General features: G+C 39.2%; 1 protein-coding gene across 3 annotated transcripts; it reads left to right on the forward strand.

Moving 5' to 3' along the window:
- Nucleotides 1-27,217, forward strand: LOC118935869 (coiled-coil domain-containing protein 112). 3 transcript variants are annotated; one of them, XM_036932525.2, is made up of 10 exons: nucleotides 1-254; nucleotides 5,567-5,688; nucleotides 9,223-9,344; nucleotides 17,329-17,418; nucleotides 19,849-19,924; nucleotides 20,317-20,707; nucleotides 23,560-23,973; nucleotides 25,339-25,434; nucleotides 26,173-26,291; nucleotides 26,488-27,217. In XM_036932525.2, exons 1-10 carry the CDS (start codon nucleotides 138-140, stop codon nucleotides 26,528-26,530), a joined length of 1,590 nt encoding a protein of 529 aa, XP_036788420.2. In that variant the 5' UTR covers nucleotides 1-137; the 3' UTR covers nucleotides 26,531-27,217. The 3 variants fall into 3 exon arrangements, with proteins under 3 accessions (XP_036788420.2, XP_036788421.2, XP_057346743.1); XM_036932526.2 differs by lacking the exon at nucleotides 23,560-23,973; XM_057490760.1 differs by lacking the exon at nucleotides 5,567-5,688 and having other exon boundaries at nucleotides 132-254.
- Nucleotides 27,218-27,993: the final 776 nt, after the last annotated feature.

Raw genomic sequence — 27,993 nt, forward strand, 5'->3', positions numbered from 1 at the left:
CCGGCCCCGCCCCGCATCCCGGCCGTGCGCTGCATCCCCGCCGAGCTCAGCTGCTTCGGGAACCGTTCCCAGAGCTCCTGAGGCCCGAAATCCCAGGCCTGGGTGGCCGCTGCAGCCGGGCGGCTCGGAGGGGAAAGATGGCCGCCCTGACGACGGTCGTGGTGGCGGCGGCTGCCACCGCAGTAGCCGGGGCTGTGGCGGGGGCGGGCGCGGCCACCGGGACCAGCGTGGGAGCAGCGCCGGTGCTGCAACAGGTAAATAGAGGAGGCCCCGGAAGCCTCGCGGGTGGCGGGCATGGGCCCGAGGGAGCTGCAGGCTCTGGAGGCGGGACCGGGTTCCCGGGCCTCGCTGAACAGGTGTCCTCTGCCGTGCAGTCCCAGAGGCGGGAGACGCGGGGCTTGCCTCCCTGTGCTCCAGGCCTGGCAAACGCCGGGTGTTGAGCTTTGTTGGCCTGCACAGACGTTTAACTGCTTTTACAGAGCCAGCTCCATGTGGTTTCGGAGTCGAGAAGAGCGGGGTGGAAACCCTGGCTCTGCCGCCACCTAGCCGTGCGATAGGAACGTAGCCTCTTTGCGACTCGGTTTCTTCTCTAACAATTGGAACTGGTAACGTGCACCTTCTCCAGCGGTAGATTGTGTGTCTGGGAAGCCTCTGGCATAGTGCTTGGTTGGAGAGAGATTCGGTGCCCAGTAATTGGTGGCTGCTCTATTATTGTACCTACGCTGGGAACACAAAGAAAAATAAATATGGGGTGGTTCCGAGGCAGATGTGTTTCCAAAGATCCGCTTAGGACCCCGTTCTCTGCAGTGAGGACCGTAGGATTCTCAAGGAGAATTGTTGGTCCAGTTGCTTAAGCCAAAGACTCGGAGTCCTCCCGTTATCTCAAGCCTGCACCCAAAGCATGAAATTTGCTGTGTATTCTACTTGAGTAGCTTTGCAGTTGCTATTCCCTCTGCTCGGAATGCCCTTCTCTGATGGTCCCATGGCCAGCACTGTCACCTGCTTCAGGTAAATGTTCAAATGCCTTCAGCTCAGTGATCTTTCCGTAACCTCCCCAAACTGAATCCCCTTACCCAGCACACCGTGTCCCCTTTTCTGGTTTTATTTTTCTCCATAGCACTTAAAACCATCTGATGTATTACATATTTTCTATGTATTTTTTTAAATTGTCTTTCTCCACCCCCCACCGACACCCCCATGGGAATGTAAGCTCTAGGAGGGCAGAAACTTTTGGAAGTTTACTTCACCATTGTAATCCCAGCTGTAAGAACTGTACCTCTTTAGTTGTGGAACATAGTAGGGACTCACTAAATATTTGTAGATCAGTCCAAACCTGAAGGAAGGCTGTTTTGAGCTGAGGACAGGTTCCATCTTTTTATTCATTTAAGGAAATATAGTGGTCTTGTGTCCTTATTTGTATAAGTTCAGGAAATTTCACCTCAGGCAAATGTTCTCACATCCTCTATAATTCTCTTTATTATTCTAACTCTGGCCTACATGTCTCAGGAAAAATATATTAAAAAGTATTATGTATCAAGTATTTGTTTAATAATTTTAAAATATTTTAAATGTATGATCCATCTTGATGTATTAATGTATTACTACATTAATGATGTATCAGCCATCTTGCTGGCTTTCTCCATGAAACCTTTCTGGCTTACTCTAGTTCAAAGTGATTTCTTCTCTAAATTCTTGTAACTATGTTTTACCTCCTGACTTGCATTTTCACAGGTTGCCTAACACTCCACCAAAGTGATTCTCAGAAGTTTGCCTTTCCAGGGGTTGGATCAGAATCACCTGTGGAGCTCTTTCAACTATTTTCTAATGTTCCCAACATTTAGCATGTCTGGACACATTTTTGGTTGTCCTGACGCAGGGGAGGATTGTGTGCGCTACTAGCATCTAGTGGGTAGGGGCCAAAGGACAGCTCCCCCAACAAACGTTATCTGGTCCAAAATGTTAGTGGTTAGCGCTGATATTGAAACACCCCGCCGCATGCTTTCTCACCACTGCAGGGAAGGCGGTGCCTCACAGTTAATCACAGCAGTAATGGGGCTGAATTCCTCAAGGGTGTTTGGGTTTTAAAAGAATAATTGGAAAAGAGCTGTTCCATATTGTGAGGCTTCTGAGGCATTTAACTGTGTTATCTATCTCCTCTGTATTTTGGTCAGCATACCACTTAACGTGCCTATACACTCAAATTCTATGGCCTAACATTGAACTTGAGTATTTGTAGTAGGATTAAATGAATGAATGTTCCTACTGACTCTGACAGTGAAACTAATGTTTTCTTGAGAAGAAATAAATGATACGAAAGATGTCCACCAAAATATCTGAAATTCCTGTATTAGTCTGTTAGGGCTTCCATAACCAAATACCACAGATTGGGAGCTTAAACAACAGCAATCTATTTTTTCACAGTTCTGGAACTGGAAGGCCAAGATCAGTGCCATCAGGGTTGGTGTTTGCTGTGACCTCTCTTCCTAGCTTGTAGAAGCCACCTTCCTATGGGCTCTCATAGCCCTTTCTCTGCACACAGGCAGAGCGAGCGAGCGAGTGAGCAAGAACTCTGGTGTCTTTCTCTTCTGAGGATGGGTTCTATTGGATTAGAAACTCACCCTTATGACTTCTGACTTCATTGAACCTTAATTACCTCCTTAAAGGCCCAGTCACCAAAGGGAGCTAGAGCTTCAACATGTGAATTTTTGGAGGACATAATTTAGTCCATACAATTCCCTTAAGTTATTTTGGAGTTACTATCTTTGAAATTTTAGAGGCATTTTATATTGTTTTATTCTACAGTTCTCCTTAGAGCGTGGGATCCCACACATTTCTTAACCCATTATGAAAAGTAATAGTGTACCCCATCTGTTCTGTAATATTTGTATATTTGTTCATAAGCCCCCTCACCATTACCTTCTAAAACTGAAGTCCGCAAATCTCTTTATCTTCCTCTCAAATGCCATTTCCCTGTTGATCATTTTAATTGTTGAATTATGACTTTCTTGAAATATCTCTAACTAATGTCTGTCCCAGATTTGTACCAGGAATAGGGCTCTGTCACCTGTCTTGTGACCTAGTCTAGTGAGCCTCGCTCTGATGGCCTAAATTTTAAGGCCCTTGGCTGCCTGCAAGAGTCCTTTAGTAATAACTAAATTCTTTCGCTGACTCTAAATGATTTGTCAAAATGGATTTCCTCTAGATCATACACCTGCATCAGGTTGTAATTCTGTCCAGATGTGGTAGGTTGAATGATGGCCCCCAAGGATATTCACATTCTGATCCCCAGTACCTTTGACTATGTGACCTTACTTGGTATAAGGGACTTTGCAGGTGTGATTTAATTAAGCATCTTGAGATGGGGAGATTATCCTGGATTATCTGGGTGGGCCCACTGTATTCACAAAGGTCATTCTAAGAGGACGGCAGAAAGATCAGAGCCAACAGTAGGTAAGAGATGTGATGGTGGAAGCCAGGAGGATCGAGTGATGTGAGGAAAGGCCCATAAGCCAAGGAATGAAGGTGAGTGACTTCTAAAAACTTGAGAAAAGGAAGGAAGTAGATTCTCCCCTCAAGCCTCCAGAAGGAACACAAAACTGCATTCCTTCTCTGACTCTAAACGATTTCATTTAGAGTCAGAGAAGGAATGTAGTTACTACTGAAGGATACTTGCAGGCAGCCAAGGGCTTTAAAATTTAGGCCATCAGAGCAAGGCTCACTAGACTAGGTCACAAGACAGATGACAGAGCCCTATTCCTGGTACAAATCTGGGACAAATCAATACCTTAATTTTAGGGAAAAAACATAGAATAAATTTATGTCATTTAAGCCAGTGAAGTTGTGGTCGCCTTGTGATCCAGAAATTCCCCCACCAGGTGTACAAGGACAATTGAAAACACATATTCACACCAAAACTTGCACACAAATGCTCATACTAGCATTATTCATATTGGCCGATAGTGGAAATAAACCTATTGTCCATCAACTGATGATGGATAAACAAAATGTAGTATGTGAATTAGATATCCATTTGAAAAGTATTTCCTAAATTCACTATATTCTTGCTTGCTCCTAGAAATGCAAAGCCTCGTTTTCCTTTTCCCTCATCCCCGACATCAGTCTGTCAACAGTACCTCTTGGTTATACCTCCGAAGTGCAATTAGTCCCTTTACTTCTTTTAATCTGCACATTACCCCCGTAGTCCTAGACAGCATCATGCCTTGTCTGATGGCTGCACCAGCTACTTCATCAGTCCTTCTGCTTCCAGTCTTGCTTCGCCTCCTCCCACACCTCCCATCAATTTATTCTTCAAGAAATAGCATGGAAAAGTTTCTTTAACAATTTAATGTGTCACGGCATTCCCCTGCTCAAAAACATCTAGTAAAATCCCAACTCCCTAAGTGACTTAAAATGCCAGTATGATAGGCCTCTCTGCTTTTGTCTTCTACCAAGCGCCCCTCCTTTACTAACTTCATGTGACAGTTGTCTTTTCTCTGCTTGAACTACCAGGGTCTTCTCTGCTTTTGCACATTCTGGTTCCTCTGCCTGGGATGCTCTTCCCCACTGCTTTTGGCTTGGATGGCTGCGTTCTTCCTTGAATGTGGAGAAGAACTGTAGAGATGACTGAGAGATCTCTGAAATAAAAGGGTTTATTGAGACTTCTCAGGTGCAGCCAGAAAATGGACTGTGTCCTGGAACAGGAAGTTTCTGCTTCACCAGCAGCAAGGCCAGTTAACAGAAACAACTTGTCTGCCAGACTCAAGAAACGGGCACATTTATGAAGGGTCTCAAGGCTAGAAAGTTCTCTAAATTCACACTGCTTACAGATAAAGAAGGTGGGCTAGTGGGAAGCAGGGAAAGCCCGGGGATAGGTGGTCAGTCCATAAAAAAGGCCCCTGGATTGAGTGTTGATGATGGTCAGACACTGGTCACACACAAGGGGATGCCGTGTTCAGGGGACCTTCTAGATAATTGTTTAAATGACTTCATTAACTGTAGGAATGGCAGTTGCTGGTTACCTACAGCCTTTGGCTGTAGTGATTACTTTCCCTTGAGTCACTCATTCTCCAACCTTATGTCACTTAATTTTAGGACATTTCAGAACTTTTCCTGATCAATGTCATCCCCTCAAATAGAACTTCTGCAGCCCTTCTAAGAAACACAACCCTTTGCCCCATTATCTCCATCTCAGCATGTTTGCTTAATAGTGCTTATCGCAGTTGCGTTTTTGTTGTTACTTGTTTACTCTTTTTAAATCTCTTACCCTCCCTCCCTTGAAGGCCGGGACCATATTTTTTGTGGCTCATCATTGTTGAGAGGCTGACTGAGTGAATTAGATCTTTTTGTAAAAATCCTGGAGACTTAACATTTCTTGCTCAATAATTTAGCATTTCAAGATAGATATTCCTTGTTCCACATAAGGTATTTTTAAAAATTAGGTAAGGTTGGCCACAAAATCGTCTTCCAAGAAACTCCATTATTGACATTTTATCTCTGAAAACATTTCCACCTTTATCTCTTACAATACTTATTATCGATGGTAAATTAATTTTTGTTCTCTATGCAGAACAATGGCTGCTGTGGTGCTTCAGGGGGTATTCGTCCTTTTCACCTTCAAAACTGGAAGCAGAAAGCTAGTCAGACTAAGAAAGCAGAATTCATACGCACAGCAGAAAAATTAAAAAATCAGTAAGTATAAGAACATTATCTTCAAATAACATTATTAGTCATTTTATTATAGACAGTAGACGTCAATTCTACTCCACCCTACCCAGTCCCACATTAAGCTACAAAATTCTAGTTGTTAGTCTTTCAAATATAAAGAGAAGAAATGTGGGAGGTACGAAACTGACAAACAATAATAGACTTTAATATAAAGGTAATTTTAAGTAGAGTTATTTCAATTTATATTTATTTATTTTGGCCATTTTGAATCAGCATATTTCAAAGGAAATAAACAGTTGTCTCCTTAGGTCTCATGTATCAAGTAACAGATTGGATGTGTTTTCATTTATCAGGGTAAGCACTTGGTAAATAATTTTTGAGTGAGTGAATAGTTAGCGAAAAGTCTGTACCCTCAAGTTATTTTTTTTGAAATGGCTTTTAATTGGTCTCCCTCCTTTGGTCTTTGCCCCTTTCATATCCATCCTGCACATGATGGCTGAACTAATTGAGAAATTGCCATTTATTTTCATTTTTACTGTTTGTGTATTTTTTTTCTTTCAATAACCAGTGGTACTTTCTGAGTGTTCAGCATTGTCGGCAGCACCATGTGATAAATACAATGAAGAATGATAACAAGAATTAGAACTCATAGCACCCAACCCTATCCTGCAGTTGAGAGCTTTCTAACAACTGCGTTGGATCGCACAGTCTAGTTTGCTCTAGAATCCAAGAGAAAAGAAGCCTATTGTGAGGAACGGTCTCGACCAGAATCAGTGGCAGTTCTCTGTTTAGAAATCCTGCAATATTGAAAAGTTATACCATACTGTAGCTTTGGAGATTTATATAATACTTTTATTTATATAATAAATATATTTTATAATCACTGCATTTATATAATACTTATATTTTTAATACTCAGAATTTGAGAATTACAATTTTGCTTTCTTTGACTTCCAAAGTACATTACCTTAGATAGAATTGGAGTTTATGTTAGAGGCTCTGGTTTGTGTTTCTCTCTAGATAGGGTAATCTACCAAGTGGTCAGTGTCTCTATATATTTATCAAACCAGTCAGTTATGCCAGTATAGATGCTTTGTCGCCAAGGATGTGTTTACAGCTTTGGTTAGGCTTTCTGCACCTGTTACAAGGCTTTGAAAAAACTAATTGAAAGAGTATTAGAAAAATCCAGTGGAAGAATGTGTCTGTCCAACAATTTTCATTGACTACAAAGAACAAACACAATTTGTAGTATAATTCTGTTTTATTTCCAGAATAGGTAATATATTCACATGGTCAAAATCAATATATATCAAAGGGTACACAGTGAAAGGTCTCTGTTTCACCCCTGACTCCAGCCACTCGCTTCCTCTCCTCTAACACAACCACTATCTTTAGTTTCTTAAGTATCCTTCCACAGATATTTTATGTGCTTATAAGGAAGTAAAAATACATATTCAGATTTTTCCTTTTTATATAAATGATAGCATACTGTACACACCATTCTGCATCTTGTTTTAACTTAAGAATATATCGTAGATACCAAGAAATTGTTGATTTTGTCAGGCATGATACGGCATTATGGTTAAAGCCAAGTATCCATAATCTCTAGAGATGAAAAATTACATAATGTAGTGGATTTATGTCAGAATACTTAAGCAAAAAGAAAAAAAGAGAGGGAGGGAGGAAGGAAAGAGAGAGAGAGTAAGGAAGAATGAAAGAAAAAGGAAAGGAAAGAAGAGGGAAGGAAGGGAAGAAAGAAGGAAGGTTGGCTGGTCAATTTACTATTCTCTACTTTTGGTTGTATCTTAATACTTTCACATAAAATCTCTATTAGAAAAACAGTGTTCTTGGAGATCTTCCTATATCAGAAGAGAACACATACTGCTACATTGTATTTCAGGGTGTGAATGTGTCATAATTAACCTGCCCCATAGCTGTGGTTATATAGGTTATATTCAGTCTTTTGTTTGAACAAAGAATGCTGAAATTAATTGCAGTATCTATGTAAGTCCACATCACTTTGCATATGTGTAAGTTTGTCTTCAGGAAAAATTCCTACAGGGAGAAATGCTTGGTCTAAGGCATATCAATTTGCAGGTGTGATAAATATTGCTAAGTTGTCCTCCACAGGCAATTTGCAGTTCCACCAACAATGTATGAGACGACCTACTTCCCGACAGTTTCATCAACAGAATGTACTATGTAAACTTGTGACTTTCTGCCTATCTGATAGGTGTGTAAATGTTATTGTGGTATAGTGTTAGTGTGCATTTCTGCTGTTATGGTAATGTTGAGCATCTTTGTATAGGTTTGGTAATTTGTCTCCATTAGTACATTCTGGATGCTTTATAGGTTAATATTTCTAATCCAGGAATGGCAAAATAATTTACTGTCATAGAATATCCTTTCCATGGCAGACATTTCTATTTGAAGCCTATATGGGCTTCTGAGTCCTCAGCACAGGACTCCAGCCATCCTCAATCCATTAGAACTGACTTGTACACTGAAATCTATTTGACATCTCTTATTCCATCCATTGCTTCCTCTCCCAAACCCACCTACAAGGTTATGATCTCCTCAGCCTTTGGGGCAGCCAAGTAGGGCCTACGGCATTCTCATCTTTTTACCCCACTGCATCTTATAAATACTAAAGTGTTCCCTATGTGTGGCAAAGTAAAGAATATTGGAAAACTGTACCTTAGATAGTTACGCTTCAGGTTGTATGAAATTATGTCAATGGTCAGAGATTGTCCACCACTCATTTAATCCAGGATTAGTGGTGAAGAATCCATATTAATTTCTACCTTCTGGGAGAAAGAAAACAGATGTTGAGAAAATAAATTTCTTTTGTCTAACCTTAAAAGTTTCTTGATGGTATTTGTTTTCTTTGACCCCAGGGTTCAAACTAACATTAGAACTCGGTACTGGTATATGGACTAAATCCAAGAAGCAAAGATGAGAAAAAAAAAGGCTTTGAAGCAAATATACTAAAATCATCCCAGTCTCTGTAGATGGTGTTTGCCTCTTGAAGTTTTAGTTTTATTAATAATATTAATCACTTGCATTTCCATAGTACCGTTTTACTGTATAAAGAACTCTCACATACACTATTTCATGTAATGTTGATCACAGCCCTGTTAATATTCACATTTTGGTAATGAGGAAGGTCCTACCAGGGGAGCTTAAGTGTTGTAGCCCAGGTTACAATGTGAACAGTATCTCCTATTGAAACAGCCTAAGCAGTGGGGCCATTTTCAGGCTACAGGGAGACTGAGTTGGAGTTAATAGCCAAATGGCTATTGTGTTTTCAAAACAAGTCCAGGACTGCAGTTTCTAAAACTGGTGTGCTATGATTTAAATAACAATTCACATTTTTGTGATTTTAGTTGAATCTTTTCTATTTTGATTCATTCTCTTATTAATCCAAGTAATTGAATTTTGACCCCTTAAATGAATTCATCCAAATATAAATTACTAATTATAATGAATGACTTTATATTTTAAACCATTAAAAATATATTTAAATGATATTTACACAATTTGTTTCTTTTCCTAAAGAGTTACTAACATAGAAAAAGATAAACACAGTCACTTCTACAACCAAAAAAGTGACTTCAGAATGGAGCATAGTATGCTGGAAGAATTGGAAAATAAACTGATTAACAGCAGGAAAACAGAAAGTAAGTTGAGTTCATGACAAACTAAAAACTGTTGAGTAATATAAAATTGTGGTTTCACCTCGTGCTTTGTGTTTGTACATTGTGTTATATTCACTGTCAAAATACTTTCTAGTTGGTAATAAGTTTGTTTTTTAGGAATGTGTATTTTTTCAGGTCACTAGTCATTCTAACTAGATTGTTTTTTAAGTATATTTCTTTCAGTTTAATAGGAAAAAGAGGGGTTTATTTTTTGATTGACAAACCAGTTAATGTGATTAAAATTTCTTTAAAAAAATGGAAATTGATTCCTGGGCTCTCTGATCTTAGCTCATCCCAGACCTGGGATTGTTGGCTGAGCGGTGGACATAAATATCAACAGATTCAGAACCTGTACTTAGTAGTGGGATGAAGTGGCGAAGTCAAATAATTGTTTAACTTGTCTGTGATGTAAAACTTACCATTTCTGCCTCAGGAGAGTGGTCTGTGCAGCCAGTACAATAACATACAAGAAAATATATAAATTGTACTGCTGTTGCCAGCCAGCCCTACCTGGAGTGAAACCTCAAACTGGACGTGGAGATGGGACAGTGCAGTTCTTGCAAACAGGTCAGACAAGTGCAAGGAAGAAAGGAATTCATTAAAGCAAAAGTAGTAGCAAGTGTCAGAGTTGCGTAGTGCCAGGAAAAGAGGCTCTTTTATGTGTGCAGCCATGCAGGCAGTAGAGAGTAGAGAAGAACAGAGGAAGAAAAGGAAAGTTCATTGAACTCCTAAGTGTACGGTAAATCCCTTGCCGCCTCCTAAAGCCAGATCACCTGGCATTCAGTGTCCACTTGAACCTGTAGAGTGTGGGAACAATGTCCCTATCACCCCAGAATTTGGGGGAGCTGCAGAACATTGGATGGAGTGATTTTATGTTCTGAGAACTTCCCAAAACAAAGGAGAGAAGACTTCTGGGCAAGCTGCTAAGGAGTGTGGTCTAATGGCTGCAGGCTGCAGTCCATTGGGGTCACCCAGGCAGTGGGAATGTGCAAGGCCCCACCCTACTCCAAAGTTCCCTCAGCCCCTTTCTTACCTATCTGGAAGGAGAAAACAATTGCATTTAAGACTAGAAAGCCTAAAGAAATAGCAAAGTGACAGAAACACCACCAGTGGTGGATGCCAGTGAGATCTTGTGGCACCAATGGATGCCACATTCTTGTGTATGTTGCAAAAAATTTAGAGACAAAGCTCAGTGAATTTAAGCAGCAAAGTTTATTTAAATGAACAGTACACACTCAGGTGGGAATGTGGGCAGTCTCAGAGAGGAATTCTGCTTAAGGGTTTAGGGTTTAGTGTGTTATGAGACCCTTTAGGTAAGGGTCAGTATGAGGCATTATGTATACAGGTGACTAATAATTCCGTAGAAGCTTTGTCTTAAGAATAGGGTCATTTAGAGTGGGGAGAAAAAGATGGTGGAGTAGGAAGGCATGGCAGAAACCATAAAAGAAGAAAATACAGTAAATACAACTAAACCTGAAAACAACCTGAAGACAGCAGAACAGACCCCCTGCACCTGGGGAAGAAGAGAGCCCACAGAGAAAAGGATAAAGTGGCAGAGATGAGGTCAGGCAGGACCCAAGCCCTCTTCCCACCCCAGCCTACAGACCGGAGAAAGAGGAACAGAGCTGGGAGTGGGTAGAAGCCTAGGAGTGCTGCACACTTGGCCCTGGAGATCTGCTCTGGGAGCATAAGCCCACAGTACATTGGGTTGTGGTGATTAGCAAGGCTGGACTCCAGGGACAGGTAACACTCTGGGAGGCTGGGACTCCAGCCACTTGTGGAGGACAGACACACTCCACCAATCCTCAGACCCAAAGCAGAGGTAGCAGTTGGAAAGACCTTCCAGCAGTGGGAGGGTTGGACAGAACTCTCTCCTTAGGAGAAAGGGCAGGTGGAGGCTACCTCTCCAGCCCTTCCTCAGCCCAACAGATCAGGAACTCTCAGGAGCCCCAGACACTCCACCCCCCTTACTGGCAATCCAGCCCCAAGTCTCCTCCCTGTGCATGCTGCCGGGAGCCAACCCACTCAGCTCAGCAGAGCATCAGGTTTATTGCCTGGCAGGCAGAGGGAGACTCCCCAGCTTTCTTGCCCCATTACAGCCTAATGGGGGAGATGCCTGCAGGAGCCAGTCCCCAGAGCTCCTTCCTTCCTGCTGGTGTCCAAGACTGGTGTTGTACATCCTGCCCTGCCCCAGAGCCATACAATAGCCCCACCCACCCCATTACCCCTGCAGCCCCACCATCACTATAGGACAGGCAGTAGGCAGTGGGCAGACCCTCCCACAGCGATCTCAGCAGAGGCTTCTTTTCAGATCACAAAGGCAGGTTTGCCTCAGAAAGGATCACGAGAACTGTTTACAGTCCTTCATGACTCACAGCAAATTCTAAGACGCAGCACCTCTTGTTCTTTTCTCTTAGATTGGTTTTGGCTATAGATTAAGCTTAAGCAGGAACTAAGTTACAGCGAGGTTAACTGCTGGGGTATCTACAGGTAACCACAAAACTAAACCCTACAATAGATACACACACAAAAAAAAGATCAAAGAAAGAAAAATCCAATCAAAACACTAAAGAAATCCATCATATAACAAGAGAAGTATATAAGAGAGGGAAAAAGGAACAGAGAGGAGATATAAAAAGAACCAGAAAAAAATCAAATAATAAAATGGCAATAAGTACATATCTATCAATAATCACCTTAAATGTAAATGGCCTGAGCACCATAAAAAGACATAGAATGTCAGAATGGATAAATAAAAACAAGACCCATCTCTATGCTGTCTATAAGAGACTCACTTCAGACACAAAGACATACACAGACTAAAAGTGAAGGGATAAAAAAAGATATTTCATGCAAATTATAGGGAGAATAAAGCAGGAGTAGCAATACATATATCAAACAAAATAGACTTCAAAACAAAGAAATTAACAAAGAAGGACATTATGTAATGATACGGAGGTTAGTCCAACAAGACTATATAACCATTATAAATATCTATGCACCCAACATAGTAGCACCTAAATATGTAAAACAAATAGTAACAATTAAAGGGGGTAAATAAGCTGCAACTCATTCATTTTAGGAAACTTTAATACACCACTCATATCAATAGACAGATTAACCAGACAGAAAATAAGTAAGGAAACAGACACTGAGCAATACATTAGATCAGATGGATTTAACATCTACACAAGGATAGAGGCTTAAAGATGGTGGCATGAGAGGTGAGACAGAAACCTCCTCCCAAAACCACATATAATATGAAAATACAGTAAATACAACTAATTCTGAAAGAGCAACAAGAAAGAAGGCTGTGGCAGACTGCCTACACATGGGGAACACAGCAGACCTCATGGAAAAGGGTAAAGTACCAGAGCTGTGATCTGGAGGGACCCAAGCCCTTCCCCCAATCCAGCTCACCAATGGGAGGAAGAGAAATGGAGCAGAGAGGGGCTGAAGGCCTAGGACTGCTGAACACCCAGCCCTGGAGATCAGCTTTGAGAGCACGAACCTACATTACATGGTGCTCTGGAGATTAGTGGGGTTGGAAGGCTGAGACAGGCAGAATACTTGGAGAGACTGAGATTCCAGCCACTTGTGGAGAATAGGTACCCATAACCGGCCACTCCAGGACAAAAGAAAGGCGGGCAGTCTGAGAGACTTCCTAACAGCAAGAGGGCTCCTAAAGGGGCAAGGATTGCACAGAGCTTGCTGCTCAGGAGAAAGAATAGGTGGACAAAATTGTCCAGGCACACTCTGCCCAGCAGGTTGGGAACTTTCAGGAGCTTCAGGCGCTCCATCCCCCTGGCTGGCTACGCTTATCTGAGGCCCCCCACTATGATACGCAGCCTGCTGCTCCTTCCTCCCAGCTGGCACAGGCTTACAAACTGGCTGCCACTGCCATTGCTCCAGGCTGGCCAGAGGGCGGCCCCGCCTATGGCAGGTGAAAGTGCATAGTACAGAGGCTCCTCCCTGCATACTTGGTCTACAGGCCCTGGCAGTGGACACAGGCACTGCAGCTGGGAAGCAGGAAAGCTATTTCCTCCCAGAGGGCACCAGCGCTGCTCACCTGTGACACCTGCCTTCACTCAGAGGCTAAGCATATCCAGAGAGTAGAGCTTCTGGGCACTAGAGGGCACCGCCTACAAATATGAAATGTCAAAGACACCTGGTTCAAACCAAAATCCCACCAACACCAGAAATAGGGTCATGTGAAACTGAACTTACCAAACTTCCTGAAAGAGATTTCAATAAAAATCACAAACATGCTCACTGAGCTACAGAAAAATATTCAAGACCTCAGGGACGAATTCAAGAATGAGATACAAACTTTGAAAAATACAGTATCCAAAGTGAAACATACAATGGATAGATTTAAAAGCAGATTAGATGAAGTAGAGGAGACAGTAAACGAAAAAGAAATTAGAGAACAGGAATACAAAGAAGCTGAGGCACAAAGAGAAAAAAGGATCTCTAGAAATGAAAGAATATTGAGAGAACTGTGTGACCTATCCAAACAGAATAATGTTTGCATTATAGGAGTACCAAAAGAACAAGAGAGAGAAAAAGGGATAGAAAGTGTCTTTGAAGCAGTAATTGTTAAAAACTGCCCCAATCTGGGGACGGAGATAGCATCTCAGGCCATAGAGATGCACAGATCTGCCAACACAAGGGTCCCAAGGAAGACAACACCAAAACATATAATCATTAAAATGGCAAAGATCAAGGATAAGGACTGAATATTAAAAGCATCCAGAGATAGAAAGAAGATCACGTACAAAGGAAAACCCATCAGGCTATCATCAGACTTCTCAACAGAAACCTTACAGGCCAGAAGGGAGTGGCATGATATATTTAATGCAATGAAACAGAAGGGCCTCAAACCAAGAACACTCTGCCTGTCAAGATTATCATTTAAATTTGAAGGAGAGATTAAACAATTTCCAGATGAGTGAAACCTGAGAGAATTTACCTCCCACATACCATCTCTACAGTGTATTCTGGAGAGACTGCTATAGATGGTAATGCTCCTGAGGCTAGCTGTCACCAGAGGAAATAAAACCACATTAAAGAAAGTAGACCAATCTGATAAAGGGTTAACATCCAAAATATATAAAAAACTCATGCACCTCAACAAACAAAAAGCAAATAATCTAATTAAAAAATGGGCAGAGGATCTGAACAGACACTTCTCCAAAGAAGAAATTCAGGTGGCAAACAGACACATGAAAAAATGCTCCTCATTGCTAAGCATCAGAGAAATGCAAATTAAAACCACAATGAGATATCACCTCATACCAGTAAGGATGGCCACCATCCAAAAGACAAACAACAACAAATGTTGGTGAGGATGTGGAGAAAGGAGAAACCTCCTACACTGCTGGTGGGAATGTAAATTAGTTCAAGCATTGTGGAAAGCAGTATGGAGGTTCCTCAAAAAACTCAAAATAGAAATACCGTTTGACCCAGGAATTCCACTCCTAGGAATTTACCCTAAGAATGCAGCAGCCCAGTTTGAAAAAGACATATGCATCCCTATGTTTATCGCAGCACTATTTACAATAGCCAAGAAATGGAAGCAACCTAAGTGTCCATCAGTAGATGAATGGATAAAGAAAATGTGGTACATATACACAATGGATATTATTCAGCCATAAGAAGAAAACAAATCCTACCATTTGCAACCACATGGTTGGAGCTAGAGGGTATTAATGCTCAGTGAAATAAACCAGGCAGAGAAAGACAAGTATCAAATGATTTCACTCATCTGTGGAGTATAAGAACAAAGAAAAAACTGCAGGAACAAAACAGCAGCAGACTCACAGAACCTAAGAATGGACTAATGGTTACCAAAGGGAAAGGGACTGGGGAGGATGGGTGGGAAGGGAGGGATAAGGGGGAAAAGGGGCATTACTATTAGCAGACATAATGTAGGAAGGGGGCACAGGGAGGGCTGTACAACACAGAGAAGACAAGTAGTGATTCTACAGCATCTTTGTATATTTTGGATGTCAACCCGTTATCAGATCTGTCATTTATGTACATATTCTCCCATACTGTAGGATGCCTTTTTGTTCTAGTGATGGTGTCCTTTGCTGTACAGAAGCTTTTTAGATTGATATAATCCCACTTGTTCATTTTTGCTTTGTTTCCCTTGCCTGTGGAGATATGTTCATGAAGAAAAATTGCTCATGTTTATATTCAAGAGAGTTTTGCCTATGTTTTCTTCTAAGAGTTTTATGGTTTCATGATGTACATTCAGGTCTTTGATCCATTTTGAGTTTACTTTTGTGTATGGAGTAAGACAGTAATCCAGTTTCATTCTCTTACATGTAGCTGTTCAGTTTTGCCAACACCAGCTGTTGAAGAGGCTCTCATTTCCCCCATTGTATATCCACGGCTCCTTTATCATATATTAATTGACCATGTATGCTTGGGTTAATATCTAGACTCTCTATTCTGTTCCGCTAGTCTGTGGGTCTGTTCTTTTGCCAGTACCAAATTGTCTTGATTACTGTGGCTTTGTAGTAGAGCTTGAAGTTGGGAAGCAAGATTCCCCCATGCTTTATTCTTCCTTCTCAGGATTCCTTTAGCTATTCGGGGTCTTTTGTGGTTCCATATGAATTTTAGAACTATTTGTTCCAGTTCATTGAAGAATGCTATTGGTATTTTGATAGGGAATGCATTGAATCTGTAGATTGCTTTAGTCAGGATGGCCATTTTGCCAATATTAGTTCTTTCTACACAAGAGCATGGGATGAATTTCCACTTATTATATTCCATCCTCTTTAATTTCTCTTAAGAGTATCTTTAGTTTTCAGGGTATAGGTCTTTCACTTCCTTGGTTAGGTTTATTCCTAGGTATTTTATTCTTTTTGATGCAATTAGAGAAGTTTCTTGATGTCAAGTTCCAGTAGGGAATGATACCCTATAAAATACGCTGGATAGATTTCTGCCTTTATGGGACTCATGAATTTTAATAAAAAATAGAACAAACCAAAGTCACATAGCTATATTGGCATTGGTTCGAGGCCTTTAGGTCAACTTTTTTTTTTTTTTTTTAAGTAATTGCTTTTAAGGACTTCGGACAGAGCACTTTGGTGCTTTATGATCATTTGTGGAAAAGTTACAAAAAAGGAGGCTAAATAATGTTACTATTATTTGAATATATATGTATGAATGAGAACATAGGACTTTAACCTAATTAAAATTAACATTAAAGGAAGGTTATTACTTCAGAAAGGGTATGTGAAAGGAGAATGCAGCCTTTGTCCTGCTGATTGAGAACATCTGCACATGTCTTTGAGCGCCTCATCTGTGGCCCAGGCTCTGCCGTGGGCCTAGCATTCCACTTCAGGTGGTCCTTTGGCTGAGCTTGGTAGTTGGTAGCACACGTATCCCCAGCTGGCACCTGTGCACCCCCTCAAGGCTGTGGCAGTGACCCAGTGGGTATCCTGGCCCCTGTCTTAGAGGATTTGGTTAGATGAAATTAATTCTCTTTAGGAGGTTTTTCAGTATTCATGGAATTAATATTGGTTAGATAGTTTTGATATTCCAGTAATAGAGTTGAGATCAGATTCTATTTCTGTAAAGTATAATAAATTAAAAAGAAAAGGAAAAGACTTTAAAAGAACAAATCAGGACTAAACCCAAGCCACTGTTACATATATTTAAAACAGTATCCAGTAACTCGGTGTCCACAGAGTTAAAGAAAAAAAAAGACATTTCCTTGCCTAATAAGATTTAACCCATTGTGTTTTTAAATACTGGAGGAAATTAGAGATGCTTTATTTAAAGCAAGGATGCTTAAAGTTTGTGGGTTACTTACAAGTAAGCATAGTTCGTTCATTATTTAATTGCTCCTGTCTATCTTTTGCTACATGATTGTGATCAGTCTTGTGTTTAGAACAGTGAATTGTAATCGTGTTTTGTCAGTTATTTTAAAGTACATACTTTGTCCTTATAGGAGCAAAAATCCAACAACAATTGGCCAAAATACATAACAATGTAAAGAAACTTCAGCATCAGTTGAAAGATGTAAAGCCTACACCTGATTGTAAGTAAATTTAATTTTATATTCTTCTTTATAAATTAGTATTTTCCATTTTTCATTAAAAAAACTTATACTCTCCTAATAAGAAATTTTTCTGCTTGGCATTGATGGAGCTAAACCCTTCTTTATTGGTTAGGCATTAATAAAGATACACTGAAGAACTGTAATATTTGGTGTTTATGTAGTTGCTTAACTTTTTTTTGTTTGTTTTCATTAATCTACAATTACATGAAGAACATTATGTTTACTAGGCTCCCCCCTTCACCTAGTCCCCCCCACACCCCATTACAGTCACTGTCCATCAGCGTAATAAGATGCTGTAGAATCACTACTTGTCTTCTCTGTGTTGCACAGCCCTCCCCATGCCCTCCCCTACATTATACATGCTAATCGTAAGGCCCCCTTTCTTTTTTCCCGCCCTTATCCCAGGGCCCTTCACACCCCTCCTCCCCAGTCCCTTTCCCTTTGGTAACTGTTAGTCCATTCTTGGGTTCTGTGAGTCTGCTGCTGTTTTGGTCCTTCAGTTTTCCTTTGTTCTTATACTCCACATATGAGTGAAATCATTTGGTACTTATCTTTCTCCGCCTGGCTTATTTCACTGAGCATAATACCCTCTAGCTCCATCCATGTTGTTGCAAATGGTAGGATTTGTTTTCTTCTTAAGGCTGAGTAACATTCCACTGTGTATATGTACCACATTTTCTTTATCCATTTATCTACTGATGGACACTTCGGTTGCTTCTATTTCTTGGCATTTGTAAATAGTGCTGCGATAAACATAGGAGTGCATCTGTCTTTTTCAAACTGGGCTGCTGCTTTTAAAATGCTATCAAATCCTTACAAACTGTGAAGCAGGCCAAGCAGGTAATAGTGTCACTTACAAAGATGTGGAATCTGTGGTTTAGAGGGGTGCAGATTCAGCTAATGAAGAGGGAGAAAAATTGATTTCCTGATTCCTAGGCTGGTGTTTTTCCCTCATTTACTTTTCGGAATAATTGTCTTTCAGGGACAGGAAAAGGTAAAATAATATTGGGACAAATGCTAGTCATTTGGAAAAAGCAAAATTGTATCCTTCCCTCCCTGCTTACACCAACGTCCATTTCTGAAGGATCTAAGCAGTGTCATTAAGTGCTCAAGACACATGGACTGAAGACTCCGGAAGATGTTGGGTCAAATCTTTGGTCTTTAACTTATTGATTATGTGATTTTAGGTAAATTACTTGATGTCCCTGAGCTGTCGTTCCTGCAGCTGTAGGATGGAGAAAATCCAGGGACCTAACTCATGCATTGCTGAGGAGATGAAGTGAGGCACTGCACGTGAAGGACTTGTGCACTGCTGATAACATAGGAAGCACTCACAAATGGTTAATGTGAATACCGTAATTATTGTTCACCAAATTAATACGTGAAACCATAAAAGTGCTAGATGACAACATGGGTTAACATTTTTATAATGGTAGTTTATAAGGAAGATAAAGATTAGAAATCAAGACAAAAGTGGACATAACTGACTACTTAAAAAAAAACTTCAACCCATAAGCAAAGTTGAAAGACAAATTAGGAAATATTAGCTATATATATATAACTTAGAAAACTAATACCCATAATATATAAAGAGTGCTTATACTTTAGAGCAATAAAGGTAAATAACCTAATAGAAAAATAGGCAGGTAGAGATTATAAGGTGCATGATATGACAAAAGAAATACGAAACACATAGAAAAATGCTCAGGCTTATTAGTGATTATGAAGATGTCAATTAAATCATTGATGATAAATTTTTGCCTCTCATTTCAGAAATGGTTCAAAGTACATGGGAAGGGGTATTCTCAGGAACTGTTAAATTGGCAGAACCTCTTTGAAGGATAGTTGTTGTAGTATCTGGCATTTTGTAAAGTGGGAAGCATGCTTTTTTAGTTTGTTTTTCATATTTCAAGTTTTATCAGTCAGCCTCTAAAAATATGTACTTGAGCATGCAAAATATATATGCAAAGATACTACAGCATTACATCTCTTTAAAGGTTAATTAATTGGAGAATTAATTAGATGAATTAGGGTAGATTTAGACAATGAAATGCTGTATAGCCATAAAAAGAATGAGTTAGCTGTATGTATATTGAAATGGAAAGTTGATCACAATTTTTTAAACCACATTTTCTTAAATAAAAACTGCTCGTCACAAAACAGTATGTGTACTATGACATTTTTTTTTGAAAGACATAATAATATTTAATAGTATGTTTACATAGGAACATATCCATAATCAGAGAAAAATATATTCCTAAAAATTAACTTTATAAGAGCATAGATTTCTTATCCATTAGGTAGAAATGTCTTCAAATTAACATTCTACTTTTTCCTAATATTTTAATTCTTAGTTATGCTGAAATATGACAATATTTTTCCATGGTCTTTTTTTTTTTTTTTTTGCAGTTGTTGAAAAGCTCAGAGAAATGATGGAAGAAATTGAAAATGCAATTAACACTTTCAAGGAAGAGCAGAGGTTGATGTATGTTTTAAACTCATTTTAATATAGAATTATTGACCTTTATTTTTCAGTAATTCTCCAGTAGGTTGTTGTATACAAACCATTTTATTGTTATGTATTTAATATTAGTCTTACATAAAAGAAATATAATGCCTCTCTTGTTTTGTTTCAGGTTTAAGAGTGAATTGTCATTTATATTTGAACAATATAAAATCCCAAGTAGAACTTGGAAGATTGTGTTTTTCTCTTAGAAGACTCAAAATTTTAAGTCTTAGATTTATAAATGTTGATAATTTTAAGTGGAGAAGGTGACATGAAAAGAGTCAGGAGCAATTACATTTGAGGAAGAAATGAAGGGTTCATATGGATTGGTTTCTATCTTATTATTCAAACTTTTATTTAAAAATTTTTAGATATGAAGAGCTCATTAAAGAAGAGAAAACAACGACTCATGAGTTGAGTGCCATATCAAAAAAAATTGATTCATGGGCATTGGGTAATTCAGAAACAGAGAAAACTTTCAGAGCAAAGTCAAGCAAATTTCCTGCTGGCAAAGTAACATCAGGTTCTCTTCCCGAAGAAGTGGTAGATTTTGAAAAATTCCTTCAGCAAACAGGAGGGCGACAAGGGGGCTGGGATGATTATGATCACCAGAATTTTGTAAAAGTGAGGAACAAACATAAAGGGAAGCCAACATTTATGGGAGAAGTTCTAGAACACCTTCCTGGAAGGACACAGAATGAAGTTCAGCAGCATGCAAAGTGGTATCAAAAATTCCTGGCCCTAGAAGAAAAGAAAAAAGAGGTAATAATTGTTACAGTGGCTGTTACTTATGTATTTGTGTGTTCTAGGCACTGTGCTATACCCTTTAATGTGTGTCGTTAACTTGACAACCCCATGAGGTATGTTTATGGTCTTCCCCCCTTCTTACAAAGGGGAAAGTAAGGCATTGAGAAGGTGAGTAATTTTACGCCTAGTAAAACTACACTTGGACATCCTCAAGGCCAAACATTTTTACCCCAAGAAACAATACAGTGTGTGCCAGAAAACTTCTGATCGTGGGCAGAACCCTCTGTGTCCACCAGAAATGTGGGAAATCCAGATCTACTCAGGCTTTTGATAAAAGTTGTCTTACCAGCAAAGGCCACATTGTTTATAATAGAAAATAAAGAGGCAGTGGAAAAAATCTCTTTGACTCTTAAAAAGTTTCTGTGAGGCATGGAACTTCAGCCTCATTGCTTTGTTTAAAGGACTCAAAATCGTGGCCTCTCCTGAGAAGAGAAACTGTAGATTCTAAGCAAATACCTAAAAAACTCCATTTTCACAAAATATTATTCTAGCTTTGGTTTAGATCAGGGTTTCTCAGCCTTGGCACTGTTGACTGTTTGGGCTGGGAAATTATTTGCCATGGGGGCTGTCCTGCACCTTAGAGGCATTTAGCAGTATCCCTGGCTTCCACCCACTTAGATGCCAGTAACACCCTCATAATTGTGATTATAAAAAATGGCTTCAGCCATTGTCATGTGGCCCCTGGAGGGCAAAAAATTCCCCTGGTTGAGAACCATGGGTTTAGATTGGCTAAGTCGGAGTCATTTTTTTGTAGACTTCTAGAAAAAGATAGTTGGTTTTTAATTTTTAATAAGTAATAAAGTTTTAGAGGAAATAGCTGGGGTGCACTGTTGTTTCCCTCCAAAGTAAGTGAATGTAGGAAAATTGACATTTGAAACTTAAAAAGAACATTTGAAAATATATCTCATTTTTAAAAACTCAAAATAACAAACCACTAAGAATTATTTGAACTTTTTTTCCAGGACCGTGGGGTCCCTGGACCTGCAGAGTGGTCTGTGGACCAGCAAAGTCAGCATCACCTGGGAACCCGTTAGAATGTACAGGCCGCAACCCAGGCCTAATCCTAACGCCAGGGCCCACCAATCTGCATTTTAACAAACCCTCTAGGTTATTCTATCACTGGCTGCCATTTAGGGGCCACCTCTAGGGAAAGGGGACACACGGTACTGCTTCTTGTCAAGTGAACCGCTTAGCTTACAGCTCACTCTTGTCCCCCGCCACCCACTTTCCTGATACTTGACGTCTGGTTGGGTGTAGCGGGGAGGCTGGTGGGGTGTGAAAATGGAGGTGCCACCTAAGGAGAACATGTTGGAGGAGAAGAGGAATGTTTGGGGGGAAACATCAGAAGTCTAGTTTAACTCTACTGAGTTTAAGATGTTGAGGAGGAAATTTACCATTTTTATCTCAAATCCTGTAATATGTCCTGTTTTGCCTAAATGAAGATACTGCTTTTCAGACCTACCCTGAGCTTTCTGGCCTGAGTACCCTTGCTGGTCTTATTCTGACTTTCTGGAACCTCTATTCTTCCTTTCCCCCTCCACTGCCAGCCTGTCCGAACCAGCCCAGATCAGAGGCTGCTTCCTGCTCCCCTTTAGAATTTCAGGAGCACTTTGTGCCTCTCCGAGGAGGTGCTATGGCACGCTCTGTACTGTGGTCTTCAGGCACACATCTTACCTCACCTGGAACGGTGCTTAGACTTGGTCCCTGGGCTGGAGGGTAGTTTGCAGACTGTTGGTGGTCTCCAGGGAGATGAAGCAATCGCACCAGGATCAGCTGCCCAGCAAGCACACTGTGTAGTTCAGTGGACTTTTTTTCATAGAAAACTTGCTCCTTGAAGGAAGCAGTGTGCTGTGTACATTCTGGCAGGAATTCCTGGTATTGCTGTCAGGCTGGCTCTTTGAGCAGCCCTGTGCAAGTGGCATGTGGTGGTGGTGTTTGAATCATCTGTGGTTCCTAACACATTGCCTTGTATATAGTAACACTTACCATAAGGATTTATTTAACAAATGAATGATAATACTCTGAAGAGAGATGGAGAAACAGTTTTCTGACTTCAGAGGAAAGTAATTCAGTGGCTGTATTCTTTATGGCATAGAGAAGGCTGCTAGAATTTCAAATAATCTTGACATATCCATATATAAAGCAATGGAACTATTTTCCCTTTTTTAAGAACGCTTATGAAGCACTACGTGCCAACACTGACTCAGTTAGTCTTCACAACAGTCCTAGTCGAGAGGCGTTGCCTACCACTTTACAGATGAGCAAAAGGAGGACAGAGCAGTTCAGTGACTGATCCGAGGTCACGTCTACTAAATGGCAAAGCTAAAATTTGGTCTCAAATAGCATTGCTTCAGAGCCCATGCTCTCACCACCTCACTTTCAGTTCCTCTTCTGAATTTTGACCACAGAGGCTCTCTCGGAGGCATTCTAAACCTAAAAAGAGGATTTAGAAGAAGTGAGGTGATGGAGGAAGGGGCTATTTTCCAAAAACATAAATGAAGGAGGTAATGGGAAGAGGATACTTCATGAACTACCATCCTTGTGAACCTGGGGATTGAGGGAGGAAGAGGAAGGCCAAAAGAATAAGCCATTATTTGGTGTCTTTAAAAATACATTAATTTTTTTTAAAAACAGAAGTAAAAAAAAAGAAATTGCATTTGTTAAAAAAAAATCCCACTTTAAAACCTAAGCAGTCAGCATCCTGCAATCAATACTCTTTCTAGACAGATGGATTTAAGGTTGTACTTTAAAGTGCCTTTGGTTATATTAAAAACAGTTTTGTCTTACTGTCTTTTCAAATCATTTAGTCTATTCGGAATTGGAAAACCCAAAAACAGCAAAAAAAGGAGGAGATTTTCAAGTCAAAGGAAAAGGCTGAAAACACACCTACACTTTTTCATAATAAACAAGAAGATAATCAAAAGCAAAAGGAAGAACAAAGAAAGAAGCAGAAATTAGCAGTTGAAGCTTGGAAAAAACAGAGAAGTCTAGAAATGTCAATGAAATATGCTTCCCAGTTAAAAGAAGAAGAAGAGAAAGAGAAAAAACAGCAGAAAGAGCGCCAATGCCAGTTTAAACTAAAATTGCTGCTAGAAAGTTACACCCAGCAGAAGAAAGAACAGGAAGAATTTTTGAGACTTGAAAAGGAGGTCAAGGAAAAGGCAGAAAAGGCAGAAAAAAGGAAAACTGCTGCTGATGAAATTTCCAGGTTTCAAGCAAGAGTGAGTAAATATGCTGCCTGAATAATGTTCCAGTGCTACACGTGGAGATGTGGCTTCCAGAGCCAGTTCAGCAAAAATTGACTGCCTCTTGTATCGGGCTGTACCCAGTGTTAGTAATACCGGAGTGAGCAAGCCACACTGCCTAGTTTCTAGTAGGTTATAGTCTAGTGGCAGAGGTGGGGTGCGAGTGGGAGACTTCAGTACGGGAGTGTGGCAACCGAGGTGTGGACAGAGCTTTAGAAGTGGATATTCTTGGGTATGGAAGGAGGCTTACCAAAGCTATGTGTGTCAGACAGAAGGTGATCCTGGATTTGAGTCTTGAAGGAGAAGAAAGGAGGAAGAGGGAGATCTTCCTGGCAAGGGAACAGCATGAATGGAAGCTTGGAGGAGTGGAACAGTGTATTTGTGGGAGAAACTGTAAACACTTCCATATTCTTACGGCATCAAGTGGGAGATGGGAACCAGCAGGCAGCGAGGCTGGAAAGGTAGCCACAGGCCAGGCCATGCCTGTCTTGTCTTCTCTGTCGGAGTGGCTGGCCCTGCTTTCCTGTTCACGGTCTGTCTCCTCACTGTAATGTGAGCTCCAGGAGGGCAGAGATTTGTCCTTTTTGTTCACTCTGGTGCCCAAAGGTCGTACCTTGTAAATACTCAATATATATATGTAAGGGAATCAAGGCTACTGCTAGAAGGTAGAATTATAGGTGATTTTAAACATACATACAAGAAAAATGCTAATCAAAGACATTTCAGTCTTTTCAGACAGAGTGGAGTTCAATCCAAAATTAGTTATAAAGACAAGGGAACTTTAAATTGAGAAAGGGTGCAAATGAGATATAGCTGTTACGAATATAATTGTTATATGCATCAGAATTCATAGCAACATTCATAAAGCAAAAACTAAGCAAAGTACACAGAAAAATAAGAGATAGAAGCACACTGATGGAATTTCTCTTAGTCCACATGTAAAAATCCCCCTAAACAACAAAAGATCCTATGCCTCCCCACCTTGAAAAAAGGACAAGCAGGCCACATAATTAAAGACTTAGAAAAAAAAGAAACTTGTAAAGCAGAAAATATAAGAGATTTAAAACAGTCATATCTATGTTGGTAAGTGAAATGGACTTAGGTCAACCATTAAAAGAAAAGTTTAGACTGAGCCATAAAATTAAACAAGGAACACCCAAAAGAAAGTGATACAGAAAGGATTGCGTGTATGACATGTATTCAGAGAAATGAAACTCTTAGTCCTTGTTGGAAAAGGAGTTGAAGGAGTGTTGTTTGATACTTAAGGTAGTTTAATTTTATTTGTGAGCAACTAAACTTTGAAACAAGTGTTCTTTTTTGTTGTTGGCATATTTTCCTTAGGATTTACATAAACTTGAACTGAAAATTCTGGACAGACAGTCCAAGGAAGATGAAAAGGCAGAAAAACAAAGGAGACTGGCAAAATTAAAAGAAGAGGTACTCTGGACTGAGATTAATTAATTTTTTTTATTATTATTATCCTAAGTCCTTGATTGGTAAGGATACAAATATAAAATCCATTTTCGTTATGAAATCCAGCTCCATTTCTGTATCCTCTCCTTCCAATTTCATACTTAAACATATTTACATATTATGAAGCACAGCTTAGTAAAATTTAAGTAACTATCGTCTGATTCTACCATTTCACATTATGAGCATCTCGCTTTTTTATCCTAAATTAATTCTCCCTTCTTACTCTTCATTCTGTTCTTCGTGCTTTCTATGTGTGCCTTTATTTTAAAATTACGGCAGCTATAAGCAATGTTTACTGCTTCCTCTCACTGATAATACTCTTCAGAATGAAAGGTGTTGATGACTCTCATGGACAAAACAAGGGACTTACTGGTGGTAATCTACCCTAAATTTATTGTCTGACTATATCACTATCATACTTTGCAGCATTACATTTCCCTCATAATGGAAATAGAAAAAATAAAAAAATAAGAGAAATAGAATAAAATAAACTAAATTAATAGTTTATTCATAAATGATGTAGTCTAATTTTATTTTAGTTATAGGAGTATAATTAGAAATTTACTGAAAAGGTCATTAACAGTTATATTTCTGCTTAGCTGCTCTAGAACGTATGTTTCTTAAAACTGCTTTCTGTTAGTATCTTACTAGTACAAACTTATTAGTTCATTTAAATTAACTGGAATTTATTTCTGATTACAGGTTGAAAACAATGTTAGTAGAGATCCCTCTAGGCTTCACAAACCTACCAAAGGTTGGAAAGAACGAACCAAAAAGATAGGACCAACAGGTTCTGGGCCACTTCTGCATATCCCACATAGGTAAAAAGGACTTAGAATGGGCATCCACTTTATAATAATTTAGTAATAGCATGTTTTATATACTATGCCATTCCTGAATGTATATGATATTTTATGGTAAAAAATTGAAGCAAATCTACACACATTTTTAAAAGTGAACATTTAATCAGGATTTTTTTTTCTTTTACATTTTTCATTGATCTTCTCTTCTTCTTAGGGCTATTCCAACCTGGAGACAACAAGTTCAGAAAAGAATATGAGATCATGAAATTGGTATTCACCTGATGAGAATGTTGGCATATTCAGTTATACAAGGAGAGAGTGACTAACCATATTCTTTAAATATTATACTAGTGAGATTGGTTATTGTGTTGTATGTGAATTGACAGGTATTGATTTCCATGTGGCATTGGTACTAGTATTTCCTGTTTATACTAAGAGGGAATTTGATATGTATGTTGGCCTATTATTGATGTAAAAGTTTTTTAAATAAGTTTATGCTACACACATTATTTCATTTAAGTACCTGGAACACTTCAAAGATATCTTGCTTTTGTCATTGCATAGCAAAATAAATTGAAAAAAGCAGAGAGTAACATTTTTTAACCCAAAATTTTGTAACATTTATAACTTGGAAGTAATTAGCTTGAATAATAAAAAAGTTTTGGTTTTTTTTTGAGTTATGAAATGAGTTAGTACTTTTTCTAAGTTTAACAAGTTAGTGGTTTGTCAGTTATTACTTTTTTGTGTAATAAATATTTTGTATTTGTTTGAAGCATGCTTTGTTTTATAAAGAGAATATTTATTTTAAAAATATGCCTTTCACCTCATATATACCCTCTTATTTGTATTACCGATACCATCTTTTTGGTTTCCTTTAGCTGTGCCAACTTTGCCTTCAGCCTTTCTGGACTTCACAGATGTATAAAATCTTTGCGTCTTTCACACCTTCCTAGCTGATACGGTTCTCTTTTTTTTTTTTTTGCTTCTGTTTCCTCAAAATATTTGGTCAAAAGTGTTAATTTGAAAATGTCTACACTTTTGTACATGAAAACACAATTTAACTCAATTTTTGATATTATAGAATCTCAGTTCCTTACTTTAAGTAGTTCCCATGTTATAGGAAAGGTACCATATGAATAAGAAATATAGGAAACCTGTTTCTTATAACTTTCAGAGTATCTTTAATTGTAATTTGACACTTTAGTTCAGATGCCTCAGAAATGGATTATGACTAGTGGTCAAAATCTTTTCTTATTTCACAGTTAAAATTCAAAGTAGATAGCTTCCAAATTTTGGAAACTGGATTCTAGTCATGCAACTAATGGTGCAAAATGAGTTAATTAACATAAAACAGCCTAATCGGGAATGCCCATTTATTTGTAGTACTTGTTCTCCGTAACTTTTTAAAAATGACTGGAGGCAGTTTAGAAATAAGTATGAAACAGGATAAGGGAATTTAAAAACAGAACTGAACTGCTACAAGGTATAGAAAGTAAAGGTTTCTTAAGTGTTGCTTTCTACCTTGTTACTTTTTGTTGCACACAAACTCAGCTTTCTATTTCCTGCATCAAAGGTAAGAATAATGTGATTCTTAAGGCTTTGTTTATATTTTGTTTTGTTTTCTTAATAAAAGAAAGTATGGAACTTTCTTTGCGGAAAGCCAGCCCAACAGAGTCTAAAATAAATGAATTTATTATATGGATCCTTTATTTATAGGATG

This window comes from Manis pentadactyla, chromosome 13 (genome assembly GCF_030020395.1).
Source record: "Manis pentadactyla isolate mManPen7 chromosome 13, mManPen7.hap1, whole genome shotgun sequence".
NCBI classification, from domain to species: Eukaryota; Metazoa; Chordata; class Mammalia; order Pholidota; family Manidae; genus Manis; species Manis pentadactyla.

Excerpts from the sequence above, each read along its gene's own strand:
- LOC118935869 (XM_036932525.2), top strand. The coding sequence starts at position 138 with ATGGCCGCCCTGACGACGGTCGTGGTGGCGGCGGCTGCCACCGCAGTA. Across the intron at positions 17,419-19,848 it reads TGTAAAGCCTACACCTGATT|TTGTTGAAAAGCTCAGAGAA; the intron begins GTAAGTAAATTT and ends TTTTTTTTGCAG. Across the intron at positions 26,292-26,487 it reads CTTCTGCATATCCCACATAG|GGCTATTCCAACCTGGAGAC; the intron begins GTAAAAAGGACT and ends TCTTCTTCTTAG.